We start from the raw sequence: 13,575 nt of genomic DNA on the forward strand, positions 1-13,575 counted from the left end.
CCTATTGCCAATCTGAAATTGTAAAACATCACCGACATTCACTGTAAAAGCCATAACTGAGTAAGTCAAGCTAGGCATTCTAGAACATTCTACAGATATAGCAAACAAGATTGCTGAACTCATGGGATCTGGTCAGAAATATCCACACCCACAGAACAACTTTGGGTTTTGAATAAGAATCAGCCTATTGGAAATGGACAACTGATACATTTGTTTTATTTTTTTTTTTTAATTTTTTTTTTCAACGTTTTTTATTTATTTTGGGACAGAGAGAGACAGAGCATGAACGGGGGAGGGGCACAGAGAGAGGGAGACACAGAATCGGAAACAGGCTCCAGGCTCCGAGCCATCAGCCCAGAGCCCGACGCGGGACTCGAACTCACGGACCGCGAGATCGTGACCTGGCTGAAGTCGGACGCTTAACCGACTGCGCCACCCAGGCGCCCCAGATACATTTGTTTTAAAGAAACAACAACAAAAGAGGAAATCCTGCCCACAATTTGCATGTTTACATCTTTCACTGTGATTTGCATATGTATGTATTTTGCCGTGTTTTTGGTTTAAGGACATCTGTAGTCCACAAGCCCTACTCCCTAGCTAGCTGCCTTTCAGCCCAGTATGGATAATAAGATAAGAAGCAGTATGCTAGGTGTGGTCCCTGGAAAAGCTCCAGCTCCATGAGAAAAGAGGGCATCTTTACCCTCTGCTCCTTGCAATGGAGAGTAGGTGCCTGGAGTTCCATCAGCCACCATAAGACCATTAGGTACCAGGAATGAAGATGCCAGCAAACACTATTAAGTGCAGAGCAGAAATGAGGCAGAGGGCACCCTGATGCCACTGTGGAGCCCCCGCGCCAACCATTTCCTGCCCACCTCAACGCTTCTTTATATTTGAGACAAACCCTGATTTGTTTAAGCCCCTGCTGTTTGGGCTTCCCCGTACTTACAAGCCTATTCCTACAGGCTACTGCTACCACTGACCGTTGAAGGAGTTCAGAGGACATCACCCCAAAATATGCCACTCCGGCGTATTGACTTTTGAGATAAAGGTCCTTGAAGAACAACAAATACAGGAAAAACACTCAGTCCGTCTTTCTTTTTCTTAAAAGCAGGATATTAAATTGCTACGTGAAAGATGTATTCCCTGTTTGAGAAGGAAGGTAACATTTTTATGCCCAACAAGAGGAAGAAATTGAGATGGAGAGAATTCTATGTAGGCTGACCTTGTTAAAATAATTCATAGCTCCCTTCAGCCTCTCCACGTAGTTTAGTTGCTTTTCTGCACCTGCCTCTGATCCTTTAACCCACTATTATAGCAAGTAGATTTCACTAATTCTTTGGGTCTTCGTTTCCTTATGGGGGTTGCCATGTCACGTAAAACTTAAATAAATGCGCTTTTTCCTGTTAGTCTGACTTTGTCAGTTTAATTTTCAGACCCAGCCAGGGACCATAAAAGAGTCGAGGAAAAATTCTCCCTCTCTGTTGATCAAATTGTATCCATAAGCATAATAAAGTTGCCCATATTTTCCAATAAAATTTTCCCAAAAAATGTATTTTTAGCTCAGATTGTTTGGATTTAGTTTACTTTATAAGTAAAATAAATGTGAAATAAATAAATGTGAAATGTGAAATTTAGTTTATAAGTAAAATAAATGTGAAATAAATAAATAAATGTGAAAAAGAAGCTTCTGAAAAGAAATTGAGTGTATATTCCTTCCAAAAAATGCATTTGGGAGCTATCCTATATGTTATTATTATAAATTAGGTAAAACAAAACTGCTTAAAAATGTGTACTATATATAAAATTTTCAAAGTCTATTTCACCTAAAATGTGAAAATATTGGAATAAAATATGGTAGAAGCTTCATTAAGGAATTTTCAACTTCACAGATTTGTAAGTAATTCCAAGTAACTGTAGATAACTACTAAAATCCAGAAAGTATGAGCTTATCTGTAGTCATATAGCTAAAGAAGTCTATTTATAATAATGAGATATGTAACTTACACGTATAGATTTTTTTTAAACTACTCTTGACAAAGTTACATTTAGAAAAGGAGAGGGGCGCCTGGGTGGCGCAGTCGGTTAAGCGTCCGACTTCAGCCAGGTCACGATCTCGCGGTCCGTGAGTTTGAGCCCCGCGTCAGGCTCTGGGCTGATGGCTCAGAGCCTGGAGCCTGTTTCCGATTCTGTGTCTCCCTCTCTCTCTGCCCCTCCCCCGTTCATGCTCTGTCTCTCTCTGTCCCAAAAATAAATAAAAAAAAAAAAAAAAAGAAAAGGAGAAAAAAAAATACAAGAACATCAAATAAAGTGTCCTCAACTGTGTCTACAACACATCAGCAATGACCACTAGAATATTAGCTCTCTTCTCCCCTAACCACATTTTGAAGGTTGCAGGGAGGTGGTTTTTTTATGATGAAATCAAATTATATCTTCGCAATGTGTTTCACACAAATTGCTGGTAATCATTTTGATTTAAGAAGAGTCCATCCACCCGGGGTCACTGCCCATTAAATATCTTTCTTGAAAACCATAACCATTAAGGTCGAATGGTTAGTTTTACCATAACTCTACAAAGGAGTAAGTTTAAATGTACAGATAAGAAGAATGCTATCAAAGTGTGAGACAGTTGTGATTATGTAATCACTTTCTCCTTCAGGAACCCACTATATGTACCCACTTGTAAGTCCATCCCTAACATTATATAAATAATGGAATGAACTAAAGCAGCTTTTTTTTTTTTTTTTAATTCCTTTCTCTACTGGTACTCTCAATACAAACTTTTGAAAATAAAACACCTTCACTTAAAAGGATCATAATTTTAAAGCTGAATGAGACCTTATTGATCATAAGAATGAAAATGTGGGGGAGCTGGAAATGCTAAATGACCTGTCCAAGGGGTCTGAAATACACAAGTAACCAGAAAAAAAAAAAAAAAAAAAAGCTCTCCGGATGCCTGGGTGGCTCCAGTCGGTTGAGCTTCCGACTTCAGCTCAGAACATGATCTCGTGGTTTGTGTCAGCTGTGCTGACAGCTCAGAGCCTGGAACCTGCTTCTAATTCTGTGTCTCTCTCTCTCTCTGCCCCTCGCCTGCTCATGCTCTGTCTCTCTCCCTTTCCTTCAAAAATAAATAAACATTGAAAAAAATTAAAAAAAAAAAGAAAGAAAAATGCTCTAGAAGAAATTAAACCACTATATTTAACCCATAATTGATACTCTGTTTTTGATGTGGACAAACCCATAATCAGTGGATTGACACTATACCAGATATCTTAATATACTATTTATTTTCTATCTGTTCTCTTGTCTAAGGAATGATTTTTAAAAGGTTCCTAGCTAATATCACTGCCATTAACATCTGATTTGTAACGTGATGTATCCCAAAGCTATGCATTATGTTTTCTTTTTTTCTATTCTAATAGCTGACCTGAGTGCTCCTTGTTTATTTTACTTCAGTCTAATGATACCCCTTCCTCCATGCTGAGTAATTCCTCAGGATCCTCCCTCCATTATTTCCTGGCCAAGTTACCAATTAGTCTTCCACCATACAGCAAAGCCTTCACTTGTTTTCTTCTTGAGACTCCCACTGCCTTCTTCATGTAGCTCTAACCCAGGCACACTCTTAATCAAGGACACCTTGATTAATCCTTAATCAAGGATTAAAACTTAATCTCAGTTTTATTTTTCTTCACACAGCTAAGTACTTTGTCCTGGCCACACTATTTATTCAGACTGTCCTGTATACAGCAAAACCTTGCATTGTGAATAACTTGTTCTGCGGGTGTTCCCCAAGATGGGCAAATATTTCTAACAAATTGTAACTTGATAAATGAGCGACATCTTGTAATACTTGAGTGGTACGTGATGCTGAATGTCACATAATCACAACTGAGCCAATGGTTCTTGAAATTTGCTTTGATAGACGAGTGCTTTGGATTACAAGCATGTTTTCAGAACGAATTATGCACGCAAACCAAGGTTTTACTCTATTTTATTTTCTACATATAACTGTTCTACCTAATGTTTGAGAAATGGCAAATGGCTTATTATTGGCAGATGCATTGATTAATTTTCTGAGCAATCCTCTTCAAATAAGTGTGAGGAGAGCATCATATGCCCCCAATCAACCTACCATACAGATCAATCAATTAATTTCAAGTCAGGTGGAGCTATGCTGCTATTGTAATTGGGTGAGCCTCACCTATGCTCCCAACCTGAATCTGAAATTATTTCCAGAGAACAGTACTGAATTGGCCTATAACGTGCTGAGTTGCCTGTAAGCATCTCACTAAACAGAAAACTACTCCGTGTCATAGAAATGTTGAAAAAAGTCTAATGACCTGTTACCAACAATTGAAATGTTACAGTGTTTAAAAATTAGAACAGTAGTGGTTGTAAGCAAGGTGGTTTAAAGAATACAGTCAAATGATTTTAAAACACTCCAGAAGGACTAAACAAAATTTATCCTGTCTGGAATTATGGGCCATGTAAAGCACTTCCATCACCAAGGATTAGTCAGGACCCTGAGTGCTGCTTACAAATGACCTGTGGAATCAGTCAACTTGGTTTCCTAAGTGTTTCAAGACATTTATCTGCAGCCCCCCACCCCCACCAAACACTGACATTAAAGGGAACAGGTTGCGATAGGGTAAAACAGCCAGGACACATTTTGGGGCTCAGTGCAGGTGATGCTGTCCATGGACTGCATTCTAGGCTGTTAGACTTCAATTTCCCCACGAGTTGGATAAGAATGTCAATCACAAATATCTATTCTGTTCCTAAGAGATTCAGAGTATAGGTTCATCTATTAAAAGAGTGCATTGGAGAAAAGACCACTTCTCCAAGTAATTTAAGGAGCTGCTCCTCGTGAAATAGATTATTCCTGGACTCAGGATGGTGACACATTGTTTCGGAGTATCAGACTACAAGTCTCTCAGTTTCTCCAGCACTGTGCTTACAACCCATCGGTCCCCAGGCCAAGTACTCACCCCATCCGGCCTGCCATCAGAAGCAGTGACGATCAGAATGTAGCGATCCGTGCTCTCCCTGTCCAGGGCTTTCCCTAAGGTTAGAATCCCAGTACTAGTGACAGAGAAAACAAACAAACAGATAAGACACACAAAGATCTTATGTCACAGGGAGTCTTCCTCCCATCGGGAACTACTCTTGACAGGTTTTTCCCCTTCAGCAAATGTAGCCTGCATATTTAAGATGCCTGATTCTAGGATTCATGTTGATGATTAAAAAAAACCCTTTAAGGCTGATGAGCTTGTTAGTGACAATGAAAAACTCCCAAACTGAATGAGATAACTGAGCTGATTCTCCAGCCTCCAAGAGAAAAATAAAACTACTCTTAATTCATTTCGGGAAGAAAGATATCTATCTTGTTTATGATTATTTCAAAGGTAAAAGACTGCATTACTCGTTAGTAGTTTCATAATCCTTTGAATCAAGGAATAGTTTGTTAGAACTAATACATAGCATCATTCCTGTTCATCCTCACATATGTGCCCATACTGGAAATGAAAATATCTAAATTCTGTCTTTGACAAACCCTAGTGATTAACATTTATTTTTTCTTCTTTCCCAGTTTCAAAACAATGGAGGCTCATTGTAGAAAATTAGAAAATACACAGTAAAATGTTAAAACTTTCATGGGTATTAGGATTATTTTTGTAATATTTATTTTTATTCTCCATAGTAATCAGATTTAGATACATTATACTATTTTCCAAAGAGGATTCAGACTGCAATATTTTATATTCTTTTTAAGGAAACATAATTTTATGAGCATTCACTCTCCCATTTTATAATTTATAAAAAACAGAAGTTGTTGGATATACTAACAACTGTATCATTTTGTTATTCTTTTGAAATTTAGATATTTCTTTATTTTATTTATTATATATAATGGGAGATGAACAGCCTTTGGACAAATTCTCATAATTAGAATATTTTAATACTACTTCTTACCCTTTCACTGTTTAAAATCAATGTGTCCAAATAGTTAATACTTTCTTCTCCAATGTAATTTGTCTTATAACAGTTTGGTTACTTCTAGTCCTCTCTAAAACAAATCCCCAAATTTTTATCTCAGATTTTACAATCTGACGTCTGATATGTGACATTTTAATAAAGGCCTACCAAGTATCTATTGTGGAGGAGAGGTTATATTAATATAATAAAGCATTAAAATATTTATTCAAGCATAAAAACATAATTTGTTTCTGACTGATAGAAGGCTTTCACATTTTGACACAAGTGCTTTTATTGTTACAGTGGAATTTAAGCAATTCACATCATACATGGTAGTTGGGTAAAAAGAGTTAACACCAATGAATCAAAGTCAGAGTCACGGTTACTCTATTTGCTTTATTTTATTGTTGTTGATCGAATGGACTTTAAAAAGTTCTAGCATATGGTATAACTATAGAAAACGAAGTTTACTAGTGGTACATTTTTATTTAAAAAAAAATAATAACGTTTATTTATTTTTGAGACAGAGAGAGACAGAGCATGAACAGGGGAGGGTCAGAGAGAGAGAGGGAGAGACAGAATCTGAAACAGGCTCCAGGCTCTGAGCTGTCAGCACAGAGCCCGACGCGGGGCTTGAACTCACGGACCGCGAGATCGTGACCTGAGCCGAAGTCGGCCGCTTAACCAACTGAGCCACCCAGGCGCCCCATTAGTGGTACATTTTTAAATGTTTTGTCAAAAGAACTGACAACCCAGAGTTGTTCATAACAATGGCTTTTGGATTAACTTCCCACACCTCAGATGGTTTAGATAATCTCATTCTAAAATGACTTCAAGACAAAAGTAAGACATTATTGCTTCTGAGACTTACTCACAAGCAACTTAAACAGAAAATCTGAAAGCCCTAGCCATAGGACAATGAAAGAAAAAAGAAAACTGAGTTATTGCTTTCCGTTTTTCCCCTTGGTTTCAGGTTCTAATATCTATGTTCTTCCTTGTACATTAAATTAGAAAATCTCTAGAAATTTATATAGTATTCCCATTTACAGCCATATTATAATTAAACAGCTAATTTTTAATGGTCTGGTAATTGTTACAAAGATAGCTCTTCGCTCAATACAATGTGTGCCTTGTGCCCAGTGCAGTAGGCAGTTGGGCAGGATATTTGGGAGACGGAGAAGGAGAGAAAGGATAAGTAGTATCTTTTGGTATTTATAGCTGAAGGACTAGCTGATGGATACACATAAGCATGCTTTCCTGAAATTCCTGAAACAATTGGCAAGGGTGAGTGTTCCTACCAGCTGGCTGGAACTATAGTTCAGGATACACTGGGCTGCATCTAGGAATGCAGTAAATCTTGTACGTTCATATATTAAAAGTACATAAGAACCGTTTATGTTAAAACAATAATAGTGCTACATAAATTTTGCATGACTGAAAATGTATCGCACAGGGGTGATATCAGTGGTCTTGAAGATGGAAGCCAGCATCCCCAGTGCTACCCTTATCCACCAAGAATTGTGTTTGTAGGTCTGGGGGATGCCTGAAGGAATGATGCATGGTTCTTGCCTTTATTTCGTCTAACCCAGAACTTACTAGAGGCAGAAAAGCAGTGGGTTTTTCTAGAAAACACTGTAAGGCGGAGAGCACCCTGCAGTCACCTGAGGCAAAAGATTACAGCTGAGGTGTACAATAGAGTGCTGGAGGCCTGGAAGAAAAGGTGGGCAGAGAGTTTCTTGGGAAACCAGGACATTGAGAAGCACCCACATATACTGGGGAGTGGGGTAGCACTGAGAGTCCAGAGATAAACCCATGCATCTGCAGCCAGTTGGTTTTCAACAAGCATGAAGATTATTCAACAGGGAAAGATTTGTCTCTTTAACAAATGGTGCTGGGGGAAGTGGAGATTGACACGTGAAAGAATGACCTTGGACTGTCTTATTACACCATACATGGAAGTTAACTCAAACGAATGAACAATCTAATGTAAGTACTGAAACCATGAAACTCTTAGAGAAAAACTTGGAGATAAATCTTCATGATCTTGGATTTGACAATAGATTCTTAAATATGACACTAAAAGCCTGAGCAGCAACAGAAAAAAAAAATAGGTATATTGGACTTCACCAAAATTAAGAATTTTTGGCATCAAAGGACATCACCAATAGAGTGGAAGAAATATACAAAATGGGAGAAAATATTTGCAAATCCTACATCTGATAAGAGTCTGGCTCAGCAAACGGATAAAGGATTCTTAAAACTCAACAACAAAAATACAAACAACTCAATTAAAAATTAGGCAAAGAGGGGCGCCTGGGTGACTCCATTGACGGCTCGGAGCCTGGAAGCTGCTTCGGATTCTGTGCCTCCCTCTCTCTGTGCCTCTCCCCCACTCACACTCTGTCTCCGTCTCAAAAATAAATAAACATTAAAAAAAAATTAGGCAAAGGACTTGAACAGACATTTCTCCAACAAAGATACACAAGTGAGCAAAAAGCACATGGAAGGATACTCAACATCATGAATCAGCAGGGAACTAAACCAAAACTACAATGAACTCCCATTTCACACTCACTAGGATGCATACCATTAACAAAACAAATGGGAAAATAACATGTTGAGAAAGATAGAAAGGAATCAGTCGGAATGCTAGCACATTGCTGGTGGGAATGTAAAATGGTCCAGTCACTGTGGGAAACAGTCTGGCAGTTCCTCAAAAAGTAAACATAAAATTATAGTATGACCCTGCAATTCCAATTCCAGGAATATACTCAGGAGAATTGAAAACAGATTCTTAAATACATGTACATATGTGCTCATAGTGGCAGTATTCACAACAGCCAAGACCTAGAAAAACTGTCCAAATGGCCATCCAATTATGAATGGATGAAAAGAGGACACACGCACTCCATGAGATACTACACAGGTATACAAAAGGAATGAAGTCCTGACCCATGCTTCAACGTGGCTGAACTGCAAAACCTTAGGCTAAGCGAAAAAAGCCAGACACAACATTCACATGTATTATTCCATTTATAGGAAATATGGACAATAGATAAATCCGTAGAGACAGAATATAAATTGCTGGTTGCCAGGGGTAAATGGAGGGACGGATAGGGGGCAGCCGCTTACATAATGGGTCGGGTTTCCTTTTGGAGTAATAAAGATATTCCAGAACAAGATACAAGGGGGGTCGGCAGCCGCTTACTTATTTTGGAGTAATAAAGATATTCCAGAACAAGATACAAGGGGTAGTTGTGCAATGTGGTAAGTCTGCTAAATGCCACTGAATCGTTCACTTTGACATGGTTCGTATTATGCCATGTGAATTTCACTTCAATTATATTAATTATATCGCACAGAATCCCCTCAGCAAACGTGAAGGCTAGGTTTCTGAAATGAGTCGTGCTGGACAAAATGAAGCTCTGTAAGACATGAGTTGGTTTGCCTAACCATAATGATGGAGTTCCAAAGTTGTTTACACAATGTAAATAAAATGTCGTGGAGGGTATCTTGTTCCAAACAAACCAGTCTGCATTGAGAACCTGCATCTCCAAGTTACCATTTCTCCAACTGCCCTGTTGATTAGGAAACACTGTAGAGTAGCCACATCATGGGCTGAGAAAAATGATCTCACAGATTCCATGTTCCTATCGTACGCTTCCTTTAAGCGTTTTCAATACATTCTACTGGCTGTGATTTAATATTGTTTACACTCACAAGTATCTGTGTCATTCAGAGATTTATCATGTTGCCCGCGGGCATCATGTTTCAGGCTTCACGATGACATCTAGAGAGGACAGAGTGTACCTGAAATAATGACATCGAGAGAGGACAGAGTGTACCTGAAATAACATGGAGACAGGATAGAGTGTACCCGCAAGTGTGTGGTTGCTGCACGTTGGACATGGTGTTCGTGTTACATAGTGATTAGTGGTTAACAAAGGCAGACTGACAGGAGGAGGCAGGTGTGGGCTGCAGTTGAGGGAAGCAGACTGTGGCAGGGGCATAGTGGGGGTGAAAGGCGTGAGAAGCAGTTCGTCTGAATACGTATTTTGAAAGTAAGGTTGACAGAAAAGCAAATGCATATCACTTTGTTATATGTTATTTAATCTTCAGGGAAATCATAAAGTTCACACTGATGTGAAAAGTATAATCAAGCCTTAAACTTGGTATCAAAATGAATGTAGTCATGTAGAAAATGAGCACAATGGCAGTGAAGGTAAAAGAATTTTCAAATAAAATTCTAACCACGGGCAGATATAACTCTTTGAGGGTCTTCTGTTTAGCTTTTTAACTTTTGCATTAAACTCATATGCTCTTTACAATTCTGTCTATAGGAATTCCTCACCGTCCTGCAATAATAACTTAGATACTTGGCCATCGTACTATAAAGGAAGTTTTTAAATATATTTTGTTTAAATGTTTACTTCTCTGTCAATGTTTGGTGAATAAATATGTGCTGTATCATGTGCAACTAGTGACAAGACACCATGAGAAGTTGTTAAAATAATTCAGTACGTTACAGAACCACACAGATCTGGTCATTTAATGCATGGCATGGAATGATTTTCATGAAAGATGGCTGTGATTTTGAAGAACAAGTTATTTCCTTTAAAGAGTGTGTTCCTTTCATGGCTAAATGACTAATCCAATACATTAATATGTATATAACAGTGCAACATTTTGTAGATCTATATTAGCATTGAAGTGATTATTTATCACTACTGATGTTTTTAAAGATTTACAAAAACCTTTGGCTTATTTTTATTGCAATAGAAAAAAGTAAGTTAATGGGATTGTAATAATGATTATTGCTAAAATTTGTATCATAGCACAAAATAATATAATATTTAAAGTAAACAGGAATATATACTTTTTTTTGTTTGAAGAAGGAAAATGTAACTGGAAACATTAATTGTATAAATTATACTGTCTCCTAAGGTAGACCATTATTTCTTTCCTATTAGTTTTTTTTAGGTTTATTTTACTTATTTTGAGAGAAAGAGGGAGGGGAGGAGGAGAGAGAGAGGGAGAGAAGGAGAAAGAATCTCAAGCAGGTTCTGCACCAGTAGCAGGGCTCGAACTCAAGAGCTGTGAGATTATGAGCTGAGCTGAAACCAAGAGTCAGATGCTTAACCGACTGAGCTACCCAGGTGCCCCTATTTTCTATTACTTGCTAAAAGAGTACCTGAAGTATTTGAATCCTTAAAACTTACATAGAACCAGTGGCACTCACTTTCACAATTAGCCCAGAAATTTCAGAGAGGGAAGGGATTAAAATTTCAATTTTCCCACATTTCAAATGGGGAATATATTGGTAACGAATATATTCAATTAATATATTCATTGAATATTGAAATATATTGGTAATGGTCGAGGGCAGCCTGAAAATATAATGACAGCAACAGCTCTGAGGTGGCTGAAATAAAATGACCCTAGGTAGAAAGCAACGGACCCAGCGTCGTGGACTCTGAATCAAGAATGATCATCAAAGGAGACCGTGCCGTCATCACAGGGATGTTCTGGACACGGGCTGTCTCAGAAGCATCTTGCATTTAAGAAGATGGCTGTCTGAGTTGAGGTGCGGGCCAAGTATCAAGAACTGTGGTCAATTTAGACAAGGAGGAGGCTGCCCTGACATCTTTCACACCTTGAAGAACCTCTGTGACCTAGTTAGGTCACACAAAAGCTGAGATGAGAGAAGAAGCAGAGAAACCCTTGCTATGGGAGCAGCTTGGGTGGAGAATTGCTTTGGTAAAGTTGGTGGCTCATCAGATGTCACAGCTAGCAGCTGGAAATCCTTCAGCCTCAAGGGAGAAGCAGGTAAACACAGGGATGGAAATCCTTAACAGACAGTAAGGCCTGGGCTTCCTGCTCATGAGGGCAGGTGAAAGGTTCATTCTTGTCTTTTTTAAAAACAGCATTAAAGGGGCGCCTGGGTGGCTCAGTTGGTTAAGCGTCCGACTTCAGCTCAGGTCACGATCTCGCGGTCCGTGAGTTCGAGCCCCGCGTCGGGCTCTGGGCTGATGGCTCAGAGCCTGGAGCCTGCTTCCGATTCTGTGTCTCCCTCTCTCTCTGCCCCTCCCCCGTTCATGCTCTGTCTCTCTCTGTCTCAAAAATAAATAAACGTTAAAAAAAAAAACAACAGCATTAGGAACGTGTAATTCACAGGTAATCAAATTCACCCATTCACAGGGTACAATTCCATGAATTTTTGTTTTATTCATATGTAATTCACATGCGATCAAATTCGTACCATTTCATGGTACAATTCCATGAATTTTAGTTATTTGCAGAGCCGTCTGACCATCAGGACAATCAACTTTAGAATGTGTTCTTCACTGTTAGCATGGTCCACTGTCAGTGACTCCCTATTCTCTCCCACCCCCAGCCCTAGGCAACCACTAGTGTCCTGTTTTTGTCCCTAGAGATTGGCCTATTCTGGACATTTCGTAAAAGTGGAATTATACTATGTGTGGTCCTTTGTGAACAACTTTTTCCACTCAGTATAATGTTTTCAAGGCTCATCCATGTTGTAGTGGGTGTCAGCACTACGTTCTCCTTTATTGACAAAGGATTCCAGTGTATGGATGTACATTTTGTTCATCCATTCATCCGTACATGGACATTTGAGTTGCTTCCACATTCTGCTCTTGTAAATAATTCTGTTGTGCATATATTTGTGCAACTTTTTATGTGGATGTATGTTTTCATTTCTTGAGCACATACGGGTAGAATTACTGGGTTATATGGTGACTCTGTGTGTAACATTAGAAGACGACACATTGTGGGGCACCTGGGTGGCTCAGTCGGTTGAGCGTCTGACTTCGGCTCGGGTCATGATCTCAAGGTCCGTGAGTTCAAGCCCCACGTCGGGCCCTGTGCTGACGGCTCGGAGCCTGGAGCCTGTTTCGGATTCTGTGTCTCCCTCTCTCTGACCCTCCCCCGTTCATGCTCTGTCTCTCTCTGTCTCAAAAATCAATAAACATAAAAAAATTTTTTTTTAAAAAGAAGACGACACATTGTTTTCCAAAGTACACACTTATTTTACTACCCCTCCAGGAATATATGAGGACTCAAATCTCCAAGTCCTCAGCCACACTTACCACCTCCTTTCTTTGTCAGTATAGACACTCAAAGGAGGTGAGAAGCAGTGCCTTGTGATTTTCACCTGCATTTCCCTAATGATAGTTGATCATGACTGAATTTCCATGAGCTTACTGGCCATTCATGTAGCTTCTTTGGAGAAATGTCTATTCAAATTCCTGTCCATTTTTATTTGGGTTATTTCTTTGTTTACTTTTGAGTTGTAATGGTTCTTTATATACTCTCTCTATACATATGTCCTTTATTATCTGCTTTATTTAAGGGGAATGTGGGTGGCTCAGTCAGTTAAGCATCTGACTTCCGCTCAGGTCGATTTCATGGTTCATGGGTTCAAGCCCCACATCAGGCTCTGTGCTGACAGCTCAGAGCCTTCTTTGGATCCTCTGTCCCCCTCTCTCTCTGACCTCCCCTGCTTTCTCTCTCTCTCTCTCTCTCTCTCTCTCTCTCAAAAATGAATAAAGATTTAAAGAAAATATTTTCTCTCAGGCTGAG

General features: G+C 39.0%; 1 protein-coding gene across 17 annotated transcripts in view; it reads right to left on the reverse strand.

Annotated features, from left to right (window-relative positions):
- PCDH15 (protocadherin related 15) overlaps positions 1 to 13,575 on the reverse strand; it is a 1,242,339-nt gene that overhangs the window by 255,675 nt on the left and 973,089 nt on the right. For all 17 annotated transcript variants that reach the window (XR_009252204.1, XR_009252205.1, XM_058696346.1 and 14 more), the window contains one exon: positions 4,986 to 5,079. Coding sequence is in view for 15 of the 17 variants with exons in the window: in XM_058696346.1 (XP_058552329.1) it covers positions 4,986 to 5,079 (94 nt within the window). In the remaining 2 variants the exon portion in view is untranslated. The remainder of the gene's footprint in view (positions 1 to 4,985; positions 5,080 to 13,575) is intronic.

Source organism: Neofelis nebulosa, chromosome 13 (genome assembly GCF_028018385.1).
Source record: "Neofelis nebulosa isolate mNeoNeb1 chromosome 13, mNeoNeb1.pri, whole genome shotgun sequence".
Lineage (NCBI taxonomy): Eukaryota > Metazoa > Chordata > Mammalia > Carnivora > Felidae > Neofelis > Neofelis nebulosa.